At 48.4% G+C, this 16,913-nt stretch overlaps 7 protein-coding genes across 7 annotated transcripts; 1 reads left to right on the plus strand and 6 right to left on the minus strand.

The window, feature by feature from the left end:
* Positions 1–71: 71 nt before the first annotated feature.
* On the minus strand, positions 72–1,062 carry DEU56DRAFT_785965 (ankyrin repeat-containing domain protein). The gene is made up of 5 exons (XM_041352331.1): positions 993–1,062; positions 450–940; positions 346–395; positions 170–295; positions 72–94 (listed from the first exon to the last, which is right to left on the minus strand). Exons 1-5 carry the CDS (start codon positions 1,037–1,039, stop codon positions 86–88), a joined length of 723 nt encoding a protein of 240 aa, XP_041211537.1. The 5' UTR covers positions 1,040–1,062; the 3' UTR covers positions 72–85.
* Positions 1,063–1,289: 227 nt separating this feature from the next.
* Positions 1,290–3,255, plus strand: DEU56DRAFT_785967 (PLP-dependent transferase). Its single transcript, XM_041352332.1, has 9 exons — positions 1,290–1,561; positions 1,614–1,852; positions 1,907–2,096; positions 2,147–2,288; positions 2,345–2,438; positions 2,488–2,759; positions 2,812–2,885; positions 2,936–2,990; positions 3,040–3,255. Exons 1-9 carry the CDS (start codon positions 1,359–1,361, stop codon positions 3,160–3,162), a joined length of 1,392 nt encoding a protein of 463 aa, XP_041211538.1. The 5' UTR covers positions 1,290–1,358; the 3' UTR covers positions 3,163–3,255.
* DEU56DRAFT_978575 (Sec63-domain-containing protein) lies at positions 3,242–9,412 on the minus strand (the record flags this gene model as incomplete). Its single annotated transcript, XM_041359702.1, has 24 exons — positions 9,105–9,412; positions 9,026–9,048; positions 8,860–8,974; positions 8,656–8,809; positions 8,538–8,607; positions 8,397–8,491; positions 8,226–8,348; positions 8,065–8,172; positions 7,935–8,013; positions 7,865–7,878; positions 7,687–7,808; positions 7,541–7,629; positions 7,378–7,490; positions 7,229–7,321; positions 7,097–7,179; positions 6,612–7,041; positions 6,499–6,553; positions 6,267–6,448; positions 6,201–6,217; positions 6,018–6,151; positions 5,708–5,967; positions 5,581–5,658; positions 4,578–5,527; positions 3,242–4,526 (listed from the first exon to the last, which is right to left on the minus strand). The coding sequence occupies exons 1-24, from the start codon at positions 9,200–9,202 to the stop codon at positions 3,242–3,244; spliced, it is 4,770 nt and encodes a 1,589-aa protein (XP_041211539.1). The 5' UTR covers positions 9,203–9,412.
* A 61-nt stretch (positions 9,413–9,473) lies between these two features.
* Positions 9,474–10,944, minus strand: DEU56DRAFT_785981 (peptidase S24/S26A/S26B/S26C). Its single transcript, XM_041352333.1, has 6 exons — positions 10,681–10,944; positions 10,515–10,621; positions 10,336–10,463; positions 10,246–10,289; positions 10,036–10,192; positions 9,474–9,980 (listed from the first exon to the last, which is right to left on the minus strand). Exons 1-6 carry the CDS (start codon positions 10,882–10,884, stop codon positions 9,961–9,963), a joined length of 660 nt encoding a protein of 219 aa, XP_041211540.1. The 5' UTR covers positions 10,885–10,944; the 3' UTR covers positions 9,474–9,960.
* Positions 10,933–13,076, minus strand: DEU56DRAFT_785984 (arginine-tRNA-protein transferase). The gene is made up of 11 exons (XM_041352334.1): positions 12,776–13,076; positions 12,630–12,727; positions 12,522–12,575; positions 12,258–12,462; positions 12,073–12,204; positions 11,832–12,017; positions 11,701–11,779; positions 11,572–11,642; positions 11,399–11,513; positions 11,256–11,347; positions 10,933–11,208 (listed from the first exon to the last, which is right to left on the minus strand). Exons 1-11 carry the CDS (start codon positions 12,911–12,913, stop codon positions 11,107–11,109), a joined length of 1,272 nt encoding a protein of 423 aa, XP_041211541.1. The 5' UTR covers positions 12,914–13,076; the 3' UTR covers positions 10,933–11,106.
* DEU56DRAFT_785988 (WD40-repeat-containing domain protein) lies at positions 13,069–14,929 on the minus strand. Its single transcript, XM_041352335.1, has 4 exons — positions 14,632–14,929; positions 14,295–14,579; positions 13,807–14,239; positions 13,069–13,747 (listed from the first exon to the last, which is right to left on the minus strand). Exons 1-4 carry the CDS (start codon positions 14,780–14,782, stop codon positions 13,240–13,242), a joined length of 1,377 nt encoding a protein of 458 aa, XP_041211542.1. The 5' UTR covers positions 14,783–14,929; the 3' UTR covers positions 13,069–13,239.
* On the minus strand, positions 14,913–16,900 carry DEU56DRAFT_853001 (uncharacterized protein). The gene is made up of 4 exons (XM_041355215.1): positions 16,483–16,900; positions 16,350–16,429; positions 16,265–16,296; positions 14,913–16,213 (listed from the first exon to the last, which is right to left on the minus strand). The coding sequence occupies exons 1-4, from the start codon at positions 16,560–16,562 to the stop codon at positions 15,125–15,127; spliced, it is 1,281 nt and encodes a 426-aa protein (XP_041211543.1). The 5' UTR covers positions 16,563–16,900; the 3' UTR covers positions 14,913–15,124.
* Positions 16,901–16,913: the final 13 nt, after the last annotated feature.

Consider the following 16,913-nt stretch of genomic DNA (forward strand, 5'->3'; position numbering starts at 1 on the left):
AATTTTGAGCGCATACTGAGAGGAGTCCATCCACCTTTACTCCGAACGTCGACACTAGAAATACCCCCGTGCTCGCATAACCACCTCACGATATCAAGATAGCCCTGAGGGGCAAAAATGTAAGTTTCTTTGCAGGAAAACGACAACGATTAGTATAAGTAACACATACTTTAGAACAGGCGTTGTGGAGAGCTGTCCAGCCGTCAGCATCACGAGCATTTACGTCTGCTCTATCTGGTAGTAAATACGTGACGATTGGTAGGTGGCCATGAAGAGCAACTTTATGCAAAGCAGTCTTAAGACCATGTCAGCGTCGGTGTGTGCGGACTAAAGGTCTTCACCTACTTCTCCTTCGCGGTCCTCTAAATCTGGAATGGCACCGCAATCTTCTACCACTAAGATGACAGCGACTTGAGCACAGATAAAGATAAATGAAGGTTATCGCTCACGCCATTGGACAATGTCTAAGTAACCTCGACTAGCCGCGACATGCAAAACAGTGAGGCCTGTTCGAGAGGACGCATCATTTGCCAGGGCAAAGGCCTCAAGTTCACCGCCTTGTAAAGCTGTCTGAAAGAGCTTCTTCAAAAGAGACAGGTCACCATCAGAAGCAGCCGCAGACAAAGCTTCCAACTGAGCAGGAGATGGATGAGGTTGTGTCTGTACAACTGGCTGAGATGCAAGAGATGCAAGTTCATCTAGTGGTGCTGTATTATCTGGGACGGGCATCTGTTCTTGCTCTGCTTCTGTATCCGCAATGAAAGTTGACACTTCTTCTGAGGGAGGTAACCCCCCTCCATCATCGGCAGCAGAGGTGTCCTCAGTGGTGCCAGGGTAAACAAATTCCTCCTCTTCCGAGTCTGATTCAGGGTATGTGAATCCTTCTTCATCACTCTGGTCAGAAGCGTCGCTAGCAGTTTGGGACAACTGTGTATCAGACCTGACAATCGTCATTGACGCGTTTAAATTTGAAAAAGCGAAAAAATGCGCACTCCTGGATTGTCCCTAGATGAGATATGCTCGATTCCGGAGTGGTCATGATGGATTGAACCAACGCATGCTCGATGGATCAAGTAATTTCAAGTTTCAATGGTGGTGACTGCTGTGGGAGTTAATTACCATATTCGGAATGACATGGACGATGAAGCACGTGATACGGAGGTCAATTAAGGATCCGTCCGTGACTCCGTAGTCATTCGTGGCAGGATGTCGTCTGAGCAGTTGAAACGATGATATTGATCGAAATGGAATTGGATTTCAATGGCGTATGCATGGCGTGAATGAACGAACGAACATATATATTGCACCCATACGTATACCGTGATCGGTCGGACTTGATATTTAAAACTAGTTTGACAATGATCAATCTGCTGAAACTCCGAGCAGCTTTTCGTACGAGTCATCCTCGACTTTCTTCCCAATACCGCTTCATGACATCCGTCAGTGGAACTTTGGTCCAGAGTAAGGGATCCACCAATGGTGATCGCTCCAGCCTCATCCCCTTCTCCTCGCGACTTCATGGGGGACGCGCCCTAGCACAAGACGTCTGGTCGATCTACAAGTAATATCTACGTCTTGTGATAATTGGATACCAGTTCATCAATCTTCTTCAGCGTGGCCAACCTCCCCGCAGACTGTATCAATCTTGGGCAAGGGTATATGAACTTCCCGCCCCCAAAATGGGTCACAGATGCTGCAGATGAAGCTCTTAAATCACTTTTGCCAAACCACTACTCGCATCCGAAGGGGCGCATTCGTCTGCGGAATGCCATCAAAAACTTCTATCAGAAGTCCTTCAATAGAGATCTCGACGTCGAGACAGAGATTCTTGTAACAAGCGGAGCAAATCAAGGTTTGTCTAGTTTAATTCTGCAGATCATTCAGTCCTTTATGGTTTTTATTACAGGACAGTACTCCGTTTTCACCGCCTTCCTTGAGCACGGAGACGAAGTGATCATGTTCGAGCCCTTCTTCGACCAATATTTACCATCCGTCACCTTCAATGGTGGAACGCCTGTCTACGTCCCCCTCCATCCTCACACGGACATTACGACTCCAAATAATAGTAACTGGAAAATCGACTTCGATGAATTGCGGTGTGTTGATCGGTCTGTTGGGTTATCAGTTCTATTTACAACCCTCACAGTCGTGCTATCACTCCAAAAGCAAAAATGATCATCATCAATACCCCGCATAACCCCGTCGGTAAAGTCTTCACGAGAGAAGAGTTAGAGCAAATAGCTGTTCTCGCAGAAGAATTTAATCTTCTAGTGATGGCAGATGAAGTGGTATGTTTTCTGTTCGTGCCGCTACAAGTTTTGTGCGACGATTAATTGCTTTCCAGTACGACTGCCTCGTCTTTGACGGAAAGGAGCACGTCCGCTTTGCCACACTACCGGGCATGTGGGACCGCACAGTAACTGTGTTGTCTGCTGGCAGTGAGTTACAAATTCGACTGTAGATGTTAATCTCACGGTATTCTGTCAGAGGCATTCGCTGCCACAGGTTGGCGTGTAGGCTGGCTCATTGGTCCGCCGTCAATCATCGGCCCCACCCTTGCTGCCTGCACGCGAATCGTGTTCTGTTCAAACTCTCCGCTACAGGAGGCTGCAGCTGCTGGACTCGAGCAAGCCGTAGAACGTCATTTCTTCGAGAATCAACTCAAGGAATATCAGGAGCGACGTGATGTACTTCTTAGCGCGTTCGACAGGCTTGGTATGAAATACAGTCATCCCGAAGGAAGCTACTTCGTGCTTCTGGTACGCGCCGGTTCCACCGATGAGCTAGCCAACTGATGCGTTTCATCGGCAGGACATCTCACGCGTCAATTTTCCTGAAGACTACCCCTTCCCAGCATCGGTTCAGGGGCGAGGACGCGATTTCAAGTTTGTGTATCTATTTCATACTCTGTTTGTTCTAACCCGTCAACGTTCAGGGCGTGTTGGTTCATCGCACTTGAAATTGGTGTATCATCCATCCCTGTCAGCGAGGTAAGTCAGTACGCTTCAAGTTTGAATTATTATTTATGCGATCGCATAGTTCTATTGTGAGGAGCATTGCACCATCGGCGAGAACTTCGCGCGCTTCGCATTCTGCAAGGACGAGGAGACACTCAGGAAGGCTGGGGAGCGCTTGCAAGGTTTGGCGAAGTATCTTGTGTAGAGTCTAGACATGTGGATGTAAATATTTATCGGTGCCCATGGAGATGTAAGCCTGGTGTAGTATTTTATCATGTACATAGCTATAGAAGGGATTCTTCAAGTCTGTCAACAATGCGCGAGAGGACCTCATTTTGCGAGCCCGGTTCGACGTCATAATACACTGGGTTGCTGACCAGCCTTCGCCCAAGGAGCGTGAAGGAGAGTGCTTGAACAGCATCCTGCTTGTTTCTGATGGACCCGTCTCTTCTCTTTTCCTTGTACCATTTTTCAAACACGGGCGATTCCAACAGCTCCGATTCAAGCGGAAGCCCCTCAGCCAGGAACTTGGAGAATGTGTCTCTAGCCTCCGCTTGGCAAAAGAGGAAGAAGTGGCCAGGGGCATCATGCCTCACAGCCCGACTCTGCATCTGGACCACGTCAACAAGACTGTAATCCCACAGCTGCGGTCCAGAGCCATCTCTCTCAAGATGCATATACTGGGTGCCCATGACTACAACGGCTGCTGCCCGGACAGGCAGCATCCAGCAAGCATCGCGAGGTGCCAGGAGTACGCGAACCACACCTTCAGCGAATAGCTCCAGAACAAGGTTCCGATCTCCTTTGGACATTCCGCTGTAGAACATCCCTACACCGCGGGTCACAAAATCAATCAATGACGGGTCTTGCAACCGTGCTGAATAGTCTTCCACTAAAAGAGGAGGTACGGATTGGGGGAGAAAGCCCCTCTCGGTCTCCATGTTTAGGGCGCACTGTGTGATAAGCTCTTGCGCCACCGTTCGGCAATGACTGCGCGAAGGGACGAAGATAATGGCAGATTCATTGGACGGTACGCTTTGAATAGCTGCGTACGCTGGTTTCGACATGGACTTGAACAGTGCGGCTGAATGCGGTGTTGTGAACGTTTGGTACGTGATTGTGAGTGACTGATCTCGATCTGTCGGTCGAAAGCTGTGTAGCGCCATGGTATCTACACCCAGCCATGGAGCGATATCCGTGGGATCATTGAGAGAGCTCGACAAGCCGATGTATCGGGTGGGGTTATTTTGCGTGGTGTGACGTAGCAGTGATATGCTGAGTTCATAGGTTGCATCGAGTTGCTCCAAATTATCGCACACTACAAGAGATGGATAGTTTGTTTGGCGGAGGTTATGCTGGCTGACGGCCTCGAGCAGCACCGACGGCGTAACGACACGTATTGTGTTGGTCCGGCAGGAAGAAAATAAACCTTCCCCAGAAGAAGACAACTCGACCATCACGCCAAGTCCATTGGAAATGGCACGGAAGTCCAAGAGAGATTGGGCAGCCAGGGTTCGGTTTGGGACAATGAAAAGCACCAATGACCTTGGACGGCGGTGTAGGGTTGTCCTTTAATAGACACTTCAGTTCGGATCAAACTTCGGGAGTGCCTTTACTGACCATATTGCTAGATGTCCCATGAGGGACTTGCCACTACTAACGGGAGCGCATACCAACACGTTCATCGAAGTGTTAATAAGACTCCAAAATACTTGCGTTTGAATAGCATTGAAATCGTGGAGTCGGGCTGAGTAGATGTCTTCGAGTACAGGAAGGCGTAGCGAGGAACGCGGGAGAAATGGGAGGTCCAAACGAGGCGTATGACTAGGAGAGGGAGCAGGCATCACCAGTCCATCCAAATCCACGTGAAGTTCATCTTCGGCCCCTACCCATCTTTCAGACACAAATCTGACAGTAAAATAAGGGGGAGGAATGTCGGTCGGTATCGAAACCACGAAATTCACAGCAAGGGAGTTTGTCGACTCCCGCAATAGAAGGTGCGAAAACTGCAGAATTTCAATGCCTCCATGGTCTTCAACCCACAGCCAGAAAGGCTCTCCCGAGTCGTGCACTTTGGAATTCCAATCGAAGTCTCGAGTAACCGAAACTGCAATCTTGAGGACATTTGACCCTAACGGCCGAAGTAAGCTGGACATCTTGACCGTAGGGAACTGCCGAGCTGCATTCCGGAGCGCCTGACCGTGCCGCTCGTTTAAGCGAACTAGTGTACCCAGCTCTGCTGGAGTCATGGAAGCTAGTTCGGCGGGTGAGTACTCTTCTCTTGAATTCTGCAAGCCATATATAATATCGGCCTTGAGATCGAATTGCCTAAGAGGCTCGTCGAACGGCCAAAGACGTTTCTCGATGGCTTTAGTGATACCCATAAATACCGTGGCCACACGAGCCCACTTGCGGCTGATTGCTATATCCAACAGAGCTCGTGCAATGCGTCCCCCATTCTGCGCTACATATGCTGTATCGGAAACCAAGGCAAAATCTTCGACCGGAAGGCGAGATATGTAGCTTTGCAGGAGGATGCCGACTTTGCCTTGGCTTGTATCAGTCCCTCCCTTAGTGCCGAAACTCTTAGCGATTCTTTGGAGCCACAAGCAACCTTACTCACTCGCACATCACATATTTTGTTTTTCATCAGAAGCTCTAGTTCCTTCACCTCTGACTCTCTCACTTGGATTTGGTCAAACTTTCGTTGAATGTTAATTGACATCAAGGACACAACACAAACCACCCACCTCGGTGCTCATACTGAGCATGGAAAGCGCATCAGCTTCGGTCATCTTAGGTTTGAACTCCTTGTTGAAGACCTCGATGGATGCATATCGAATGTAGTACCTGGCCGCTATCCTGCCCAGGTCCGTTATCGAAAACGCACCAGTATTTTCAGTAAGGTTTATCATCCCCGCACTGGCCAGTTTGCGGGCCGCTGTCATAACCAGAAGATTTCGCTTCTGACCGAGATGGGGATCATCTGCCACATTGTCCCAAGACATGCCTACATGGAGTGTCAGCTGCTATGATAAAACGAGGATTTAAAAGACTGGCCATATAGGAAAGGATTCTTCTTCATGCGGACATACAGATATGTATATCCTAGCCATCGAACACCTTCGTCGGCATTTGTTACCGTACCAAGAGCAATCTCTGCATTCAGTGAATTTTCAATGCCTGAAATGAACCTATTTTATGTCAGAGAAATGTTGGCGCAGAGAAAATTATTCATCTAACTGAGATTCAATCGGGTTCTGGATGATTGTTCAGCATTTATCGTTCATGGTGGCTGGATAAACGTACCTGTGACGTCACAGCATTAAGATAGTGTACGAGCTTGTCCTCAGTAGTGCAGATGTACCCTTCACCACTAGTCTCGAGACCGGGCCGGCCAGCTCGGCCAAACACTTGCAATACATCCAAAACCGAGAGATCGACAAAGGATCCCTTTGCGCTGTCGTATATTTGAGTACCTTTGATAACAACTTGATTCCTTCATGAGAGAAGAATGAAGGATACAACAAAAATATCTCACCTGCATGAGCAGGCAAGTTGACGCCCCATGCGAGGGTCGCTGTACAACAGAGGACCTTCCTCAGATAAGTTAGCGTCTAATGGGACATTTCCACGTCAATGCCAAGTACTGACCTTGATAGCTCGAGCTTCGAACATCCTCTCCATCATGTTTCGATCGGATCGCAGCATACCTGCATGATGAATACCAAACCCGAGATCAAACAGTTGCTTCATTTCCTTATTCCTAGAATCTCCAATACTCCTTCGGAAAAATGACCATTGAGGGTGTTCCTCGCAGTTGTAATCATCCAATGTGCCATCTATTGTCGCTGCGTCCTTCAAAGCTTGCGCCGCTTTCACGGTTTCTTTCCGCGCATGAACAAACACCATTACTTGGTGTCCTTGATGTACTAGTTCTGAAACTTTCTCAAACGTGACGCGGTCAAGGTTCTTTTTAGACCTCGGACTTCCAGGCTTTCCTCGAACTCCGATGAAGTGCTGCTCCAAAGGTATCGGTCGGAAGGAAGAGTCAAAGAAAAAGAGTCCTTTATATCGGGATACACTGGTTATGAGTTGAGTCTAATTGATCTGGAGAAGAATCGTGTGGGCAAACAAACCTCAAGAAATCAGCGACATCCAGATAGTTGGGCAACGTTGCACTGAGACCCAGTATTCTGATGACGGATTGGCTTGATTCAACCTACAGATGAGTTGGCCACCGATTCACCCCTGAGAGAATAAACATGTACCTGTCGCAACGTGCGCGCAACGATAGTTTCGATGACGGCTCCACGTTCTTCATTCAACAGATGCACCTCGTCAATGATTAAAAGCTTCAACTTCTACATACAAAGACAGTCAGTCGGGTGGAGGAACAGGAACCAATATAGAGACGTACTGAAGCTAACTCCCCTTCGCCAGTGGGCTTTCGAGTTACGACGTCCCATTTTTCAGGTGTGGTGACTATGATTTGGGTTTCGGCGATTTCAGATTTTGTCAGTTGCATGTCACCTACACAAGAAGTTAACGGGCGGTGCATGGATCGGAGAGAATTCCCATCCCTGTCAATTCCTTGACCTGTATAGAGAGCCACTGTAGTCTTTTCCCCAGCTTTCGAACAATCTCAGAAGCCAGAGCTTTCATAGGTGCACTATGTTTTCAAGAGTCAGGACGCTTTACTGCAAGGAAGATATTGTTGGAACCTCACACATAGATGATATGAAAGGCATCGCGATTTATCGAAGTATGTAGAGGTGATGAGGGACTGATAGGTGATCGGTGCTGGTTGATAACCCGAAGGATTGTTAACATCGCCACATCGGTCTTACCCTATGAAAAGAGTTCCATAAGCTGTAAATCAAGGATGACACCTAGGATAAGCTAACAGCACCAGTAGGAGCTGTCCCGATTGTCATTAAGTTGCTAAAGACCACGCAACATGACCGAAAGACGCACCGCAAACTAAAATATTCTCGTTTGATCCATAAGCGGTTGGATAGACGATAGACTGTATGCGATTTAAAGAAGAGTATCCCTGAAATAAAAGGTTTGATAGATAATGGAAGGAAAAAGGTGGGCTGCATACAGGAAACGAGCCGCTAGCTAATTCATCCAGTTCGTTGACAAGAATGAGCCGTTCGGATTGCTTGGGTGGAACAGCTCTGGCAGGAGGAATGATGACTTCCTCATATTCCTAACTCACTGATGAGCCGCCTGATGTGATCCAATAAGGTGGTTATAACCGACCTCATAGTCATGTCTAGTAGTTCCGAGTGGAAGTTCGTACTTGCTACCGAATTGCGAAAGCATGCCACCGTGCGTCATAGAGGACGAAGTGTATACATGTGGAAGTACTTCTGGAGCTTCTTGCTGTATATTTTGAGCGGGGACTCGCGCCAGGGCGTATAATGAACTTACTGCCGTACCCGTAAACAAAGGACGTGACGCATTCACCCTGAGAGTCTCTTCCAGGCGGTGACGAACATCTTGCGGAGCAAGGCTGGCAATTACAGCTGAAGCGCAGGTTAGCAATGAATGATGATATTGGGCGGCACTGACCGTCTGTGCCTGGCGTTTTCCGTTTCTCTGAGGTCGAGCTTTCAAATGTTGTTCGGTCCCGTCCAGACAACTAGGCATTGTGAGTGATTAGATATGATTGCACTTGATCACTACTGACTGCGTTCACAAAGTAAGACCTAGAGGCGAGCAATCCTGCAACTATGTCGATGTCGTCAAAGCCAACCAGATCAGCGAGCCCGCTTGATATGACATCATCGGGGAGTGTAGTCGACAGAATACCAGAAATTTCCTCTTGAACTTCCTTTGGTTTGCTACGTATCGTGAGGCTCCTGTAGAAGGACGCGAACCCAGGAACACTAACCTTAGTAATCTACTTATCAAATGTTGACTCGGAGGCGCGGGTAGTGAGAATGGATCAGTGACGAAGATATCCGTAATGGAGGTTCGAAAATCCTTTTCTAAATCGTCGTTGACATCTATACATGGTGAGTTCGTCGGTCAAAAACATGTCGGTCGAAGCAGAGTACCTGGACTCGCGAATGACTTGGGCCTGATAATGAAGGTGAGCCTTTGTTTTACTGAAAACATGATCGACATGCAACAGACATTATCCAGCCATTCAGTTCTTTGGTATCATTGGAGTTCTGAACAGCATATTCGCCAGGAGCAGACGTCAACTGGTCAAGATGCTCGAGAATAGACATGTTACAGTGGACTGCCGGGATAGTACAAGAGTACAAGGAATGATAAGCAAGGTTCGTACCCTTTGACGCGTAACACGCGACTCGTAGCTGTGGATAACTTGCGATGGCCCCGGTGATGACTTCCTCTGACTGCTGGTATTCGCTCCTTTCCCACGACAGTACTTGCGGGACGGACGTTTCGGTACCGAGACTTAACTTGAAGTGTGACGGTGGAATTAGTGTACTGTTCACACTAAATGTACCAAGTATACAAGAATGAAATTTAGTTCAGAGCGCGATAAAGTTAAATATTGATGCACAGTGTACTTCAGTCTCTTGCCTCAGGGGTCCTTCACCTTGAGCGGTTTCAAGTATTGCGCCTTTGCAATACACGCATATAATTGGCAGGTCCCCCGAACATAAATTTGTATGTCGGACGGCAACATGGAAAGACTTGGGTTAAATCTTTCCACATCCCGTTCCAACGAACAGTCCCCTTCTGAATCGAACTCCTGGCTTGATCTTTGTGGTGAGTATCAACACCACTGCTCGCAGTGTCAAACTCCGACCAAGGGATGCTTTTGATTTCATCTTTGCGCGTGCCACGAGAGCATCTCGCCAGTTAAGGTCTCTCCGCGACAGGACATTCCCCTGCCAAGAGGCTGATGGAATCGAAACAACAGATTGGTAAGTCAAAACTCCAGGAGGCGTGTTATGACGAGCACCCGTGTATTATAAAAAGCGCGCGGTCCATGAAAGGCACGTTGCTCGAATGGTAATTATACCTCGCAAAAGCCAGCTAGGTTACGAGTGAGATGACGTCGTTGAGCGCGAAGTTACCCTCGACTGCCTACGTTGCTCTCGTTCGAAGGCTGCCATGTCGCTATACCATCGGAAATCTCGAGAATCACCTCTCTTGGAGGCGGGGGGGATGGGTGGACGCAGAGGCCCCATACGATCCAATGGCCAGATGATGTATGTCAACTTCGAGTCTAAAAGAGCAAGGGGGACCTGAGGCGAATTCGCGTTAGCGCAGATGAATTTAGGAGCATAGTGAGACTCACTGGGCCAAATTTATTGCTATCCAAAGTTCGGAAAGGTTCGTCACCTAATGCAACGTCAAGACTTGCTCAAATTAAACCAATGCGTCTCACCCTCCACCCAGACATGACCACCGGGGATAACAACTTCGGCGTCAGGATATGGAGGAAGTGTCTTGACGACATCTCCTGCCACAGCTACGATCCTCTTCACGATCATTTTTCTACTATTTATAGGATCCCTGAACAGAGGAAATATCAGCTGTATCCTATGCCCAGGAAATTGGCCATACTGAAGTGCTACAATGTCGCCTTTTCGAATAGGCTCTCCAGAGTTGATGGAATATCTGTCAAAAACAACAATATCATCCCAACTTGAGGTGTCCGGATTTAAAGTTGGCTAGCTGGCACGCAAGACTGGTCAGAAACGTCTCTGGATCAAGTGAGTTCACGACAGACCTGCATGCTCCTCCCTCTGATCGTTTTCAGGGTATAGAAGTACTGTGTGAAGCCCAGGCCAAGAGGAAGCCAGTATATCCATCGCAATGGCTTGCCAATTGAAGCCCATGACCTCTTGAAACTTCCTTCCGGGTTCCTAGAACTGCGAACCCGTCTTGCGTTTAACGGCCTGCTGGGCTTTAAGAACTTCGAGAATAGCGACATAGTGCTTCAAGCTTCAAGGACTAGCTCGGAGTCGAGAGCACTAAGCAGGCTGCATGAAAGACACCTCAGACACGATCACGTGCCTCTACTACTGGGTTCTGAATTGTCTGAAATGAGGCGAAGTCCATTGGTTTGTACATCCCGAGAGCGTCCGCGCGACAGTTAAAATGAGTCTACTTGAGCTAACGATATTGATCGTGAATAGAAAGAAAAAGCCATCATCTATTGCCGGAATATGATTTCCTTCGACAACTCATCTCCTAGAGCACCGATACAGCTCAAAATCTCCTCACGACTATATTCATCGTCCCACCGGTCAGATGACTAGGGGGCTATTTAGCTTCCAAGAGATCAAGTTGTCAGCAACTCACAGTAATAGGGATTATAGATATCGCCCCCTGTTGCATGGAATAGATGACCATGACTTCGGCGAGCAGCTCCTCGGAGACGCGAACAGGAGGGCCTTGAAATGGGGGGCATGTGGATATATCACCAAATGACCATCCAACCATACCTTCACCAGGATCCTGTGGACCTTCTAACGAATTTTCGGGGTGCACAAAAGCGGCATATCGAAACCTCTCTAGTTGTGGAATACAATCTGCCAAAGGAAACCACGTAAATTCTTCCTGCATTTGCACAAAGACGAAATTAGATTGCCAAGCTGTCGATAACATGATTGCTTACAGGGTCGGCGATATATGAAGGCGCATATCCGCCCTTATACTTCATTTTTGGGCAAGAGTGGATGTAAAGCCCTGAAGTGAGGTGAACGCAGGTCAGATGAACGCATTGATTACGACAACAATATCTCACCCATACAAAGTGACGTCACGTTAATAGCGCCTGCATTGTATATCTCTGTGGCCAATGAAGCCTCTCGCAAGGCACTGAGCTAGAAAGCAGCTCGCTCAATGGCGCAAAAAACGATGAGTGCACCAATTGACCTTCCCAAGGGAATGTTTTTCGTGCCTTGGATCGTACATGAAATACACGCTGGAGACGCAACCAGGCAAGATATCAATTACACCCACGGCGATCAATTCGCCGTCAAGGCGGTACATCTGGTGAAAAGAACCATATTGTGACGGAAGATGGTCAGGTGCGCTTGCAGGATATGGGATAGGTTCATTCTGCAAACGGTGGGGTGTCAATGCCTACCAAGGATGTGATTGCTAAGAAACGTACTATCAACGGGCTTTTCACGAGGAAGCGCTTGAAATCTCCCGGTGTGTTGTTTGTGTCGTGGTGGATCTGGCTTTGGTATAGCGTGTAAAGCGTGTATTTCTCTTCTGAGTAGGTTGATGGTTCAAGTGTAACCTGTCAGAGCACTTTTCAGAATATTGTGGTCCAGAACGTCATGCAGGTCATACCTCAAATTTATGACGGGCTGTTTCATTTGGAGGAATAATGTTGGCCTCAGCAGCGTGTATCGAAGTAGACAGTGAAAATTTTGGAGCGTCGCGCTTCGAAGCATTACCCTCTGACTTGAATGGTCTGGTTGGTTTCGAGGCAACACCCTGTAGCAGAGAGTCGCTAGTCTCAGATTTGTGACCTTGCATAACAAAGTGATTCCATCTGTTTACAACAGTCGATAACCAAGTTAGTTGCTAACCCAACGAGACAAGGATATTTACCGGTTGATGAGTTTTCTTTGGCTGCGAGAGGGCTTGAATGCTATCGCATCAAGCCTACAATTGAATTCAGATAAGCCGAGCCTCACAGCACATTCCTGGACAACATACTTGATAGTGTACTGAGGACAGCAGGAGCGTCTTAGATCAGGAGCATAACAATATGTCCCAGATCGTCTCCACCCTCGGTCAATCATCTTTTGATAGACCTAGCGAGCTATTAGAAGATAACATGTGTCCTTGTGCAAAGGTCTCACTTCGCATGACAGTTGTGAGGCAAAAAGCCCTGCTTTCTTGAAGTTCGTCTCAGTATTACTTCGCGCTCCCGGTGGTCCACAGTAGCCACAAGTTGAGGATCCTGGTCCAAGAGGCATGCCGACTGAAATGACAGGCATGGTGTAGAATGATAATATAGGCTGGTGTGTAAACGATGGCAAGCTGCTGAATCCAGGTTTCAGCTAAAGCCTGCCAGAGCCTTTAGCGGCGCTCCAGTGGGGTTCGTCACTTCGTGTGATATCATACTTTCGAAGCTTCGCAGCCCAGATCTAGAGTATCGTGAGAAAGCCTTGAACATAACATCCATTTGCAACAAAAACAATATCATGTGAAGACGAAATGTGAACTACGAGGGTACTACGAGAGTGTGAATGATTATACGTGAACTGAAACGAGCGGTGCATGATCCAAAACTACAAGACAACAAGACAACAGATTCACCATTCTAGCCCCAACCATCCCACCTACCATACTTCCGATACTCTTGCAAAATTAATTCTCGATTGTCCTTCCGGTCCCGGTCCCGGTCCCTTTCCTTCCCTTTCTCCGTGCGACTAGTGATAGATGACACGCTGTTCGTGCGTGGACGAGAATGCGAAGATACCTTGGGCGGGGAGCTGGACAGCGGGGTTCCACCCGCAGACGGCGAAGAGATATTAGACGTCCCCTGTGGCAATGACAACCGATACCAGCCCCCACTGTACGTGAGCGCTATGAGTTGGTACTCCATGGGTGGATCACGGCCGGGTTCACTACGATCGGACGGTGCTTCGATCCAGCCAACCATGCACTTCTCCTCGTCGGTAATGTCGGCTGTGGGTGAACGAGAGGATGACGTGGAAGATATTGATATGTGGGAGGCTTGCGCGGGAATCCGATACTGTGCATATGACCATTCAGAGTCAAAGTAAGGAATGAGTGAGGCGAGCGGGGACAAAGACGATTGTCGATTACTGCGCCATCCAATCGTGTCAGCGCTAAACAGATTTCGGGTGAGATAGGAGTGACTCACGAGGGGCCAGAAGTCATAAGAGAGAATACGTGCACAGTACCCTTATCGCTCCAAACGCATACTTCCTTCTCATCGGGGCGAAATGCAACCCCATATATTTCGGCCTTATCAGATCCCCTTCTGAATACACGCAGTAGCTTTCCTGTAAGGGTGTCCCATATACGAACGAGGGTACCACGGGATGAAGTCGTAGCGAGCATCCGACCTGATGGGGGAACGGTGAGAGTGTTCAAGGTGGATTCATGTGCAGCGATAATTGAGACTGGATGCTTTGATGGTGGTGGTGGTGGTCGAGATGGTGGGACAGAAGGCGGGGGACCAACTGGCACGGGCGGAATACAAGGTGGTAGGTGTATTAATTGTACATGCCCCATCTGTCGACCAGGGAAAGCCAGAAGGGTTGAATATGCCCCAGTGGCCATCGCAAGCAAGCCTACAAACCGAAGAGCATAAATCGTGGATATACACACATAGACAATCCAGCTCACCTCGAGGGTTATCACATGTATCGAATTCGTTCCGTCGAACGATGGTCTCCCCGATCTCGAATAATACAACTCTTCTCCGAAACGATACTGCAAGCCATCCACGTCTACAAGCAAGACCTCTGACTCTTTCCCTAAATTCTAGCTCAGCTACTTCTTCTCCGGTAGCGTCGTCCCATACAACCACCTTATTTGGAGGATAAAGTGGACTGCGGCCGCCTCCGAGGAGAAAGAGCAGAGATGATGTGTGACACGGTACCACGGCAGCGAGCGTTCCGCCAGTAAACTCTACTTGGTGCATGGAGATCAACAATGAACAGAAACAATACTACCTACCCACCTCTCTTGCGAATAAGCTTCAGCGGCCATGTCTGGTACACCGCGAACCCTGCAGGTGTCGTAGTAGTGAATATCTGACAGTCTGCTTCAAATCGGGTATCAAAGATCTGAACGGGGTTTGTCGCAGTGATAGAGTGTCGAGCTAGGTTCATGGATCAATGTGAAAGGAGGAGATAAAGTGTATCTCTCAGCTTGCGGCAGTAGCACTTTGCATGCTGCATCAGCATCAGATTGTGGCTGGAGCTGAAGCTTCTGAAGTGGCGCAATTAGGTCTTTGAACATCAACCACAAACTTTGATCAAGCAAACAAAATTGTTTACCGACTACAGTCCAAGTATCGGTACTGCTATAATAGCTAGCAACGTAGTTCGAGCTAATTGAATCAGATATTGTACAAATGGAACCCATAGAACAGGTTACAAATATTGACGACCACGAAAGGTTTAAAAAGATGCATGATAGATAAAACGTGCAGGTCCAGCAGAGTTACCCCTTCATCCGCGAGCAGAATGTGCGACAGCAGCAGGTACAAATACAGGAGTTGCATACGCTGGATGATGCGCATAGCTCACTGCATGATTTCCTGCGATACGCGGAATAGCATCATTGGTATCATCCCAGGACTTGGGCGGTCGTAAGCCAACTCCGGCAAGTTGCTGCCTGGCAGCCTTGAACTCTTGTTCCTCTGCTTGATTCTGCGCAACCAGAGCTGCCTTGGCCTCTGCCTGCCTCTGTAATTCTGCCTCCGACTCATCTGACAAATAATCTGTGAAGCCCCCATCGGAGATTACGGTCGTATCTGATAAGGAGCCTTGCGAGCTACCACTATCACTGCTGCTCCCTGCAGTGCTCCCAACCTTTAACGCTGCCATAGCGCCTTCTAATGTGGATCGTCGCGAAGATACGGTGGAATCTTGCGAGTTCGTGGGAATGCCGTCGACGGGAGATGGGTAAGGAGCTGGCGGGCAGTACTCCCCAGAAGGCTTGGATGAGTTGAAAGGTGAGGAGACCGAGGATAATGAAGGTCGTGCTCCGCCGTTACGCCGTGACAGTGACCCGTCCAAGTCTGTCGCTCTGCGCATGGAGGGTGTGCGGTTCGTCTTCTCTACCCCTTCTGATACTGTCTGGCGACGAGGCAGTGTGATCTGCTCTGCTGAATTTGCAAATGAAGACAGGGGTCCAGACGATCGTGGTGTCGTCCCTGTGAGAGAAGAACTCTGTTGTACAGGACTTCCACCTGAGCGACCTCTTGCCGGAATGGGCATTGCCTGATTCTTCCCAGAGGTTGGGCTAGACCTGGTCGTGGGACTGCTACCGCTGTTTCTACGATCCAGTGATGGCATTGGCGGCTGGGACGCTTGGCTGCGATTTGTAGGCGAGACGCCAGGCAGGATGGCACCCCGTACGCTTTCGAGAATACTTTTTATCTCTGGAGGCATTGGTATGCTATGGACGATGCTGACACTAGGCCAATCTGCAGCCTGTATGAGGCGCTGCTCGTTGGAATTTGGAGGTCGGCAGCATCCGGGCCAACCGGGATTCTGATGCAAGCTAACTTTTGAGGATGGATTAGCGCGAGCCCACTGTAGATCGAGGTGTTCAGTGTACTGATGATCGAGATGAAAAGAAATAACCTTGCAATAACCACATCCATTAAAAGATTTGACTAAGATTTGAAGTAATCGGTGAGAGTTCAGCGTTACGGATAGAGATACATACCCTCTGCATTCTTAAGGTGAACGACGTCATGACGAGGATGCAAGGCTCTGTTGTAACATACATCACGGATGTGAGGGCATCTATGGGATCCGGGCGTGGGTAAAGGAGCAAGAGATGAATTAAAGGACATTACCTGTTACCGCTCGGCTTGAATACTTTACACATGGGACAGAGTACAGATGCTGGGTCAGTCGATCCATATAGGTAGCACATGATGAAACTGATATTGGGGGATGAGGAGATGGGATGATTTATACGAAATACTAATGGAGGATACTAAAAAAGGGTTCCGGATGAGACTTGACTGAGAAAGAAGGTGGAATAGCGAAGGCAGGACCGACACATGCGGTATCCTGGGTACGCTGCTGATCGGTTCCGTTTGAGGGGAGAGCATCATGAGTTACGACGACAAGAAGTAAGGGAACTGAAAAAAAGTAAGAAACTGACAAGATTGAATCGCCTTTATATGCTCCTGCTGTAACAATTGAACACGAGTCCCAAACGCTTTTAGTTCGACGTCGTCCTCATGTTTTAAAACGTGTAGACACGACTCAATCCAAAAAC

The sequence above is a fragment of the Suillus clintonianus genome (genome assembly GCF_016758775.1).
Source record: "Suillus clintonianus strain FC179 chromosome Unknown DEU56scaffold_15, whole genome shotgun sequence".
Classification (NCBI taxonomy): Eukaryota; Fungi; Basidiomycota; class Agaricomycetes; order Boletales; family Suillaceae; genus Suillus; species Suillus clintonianus.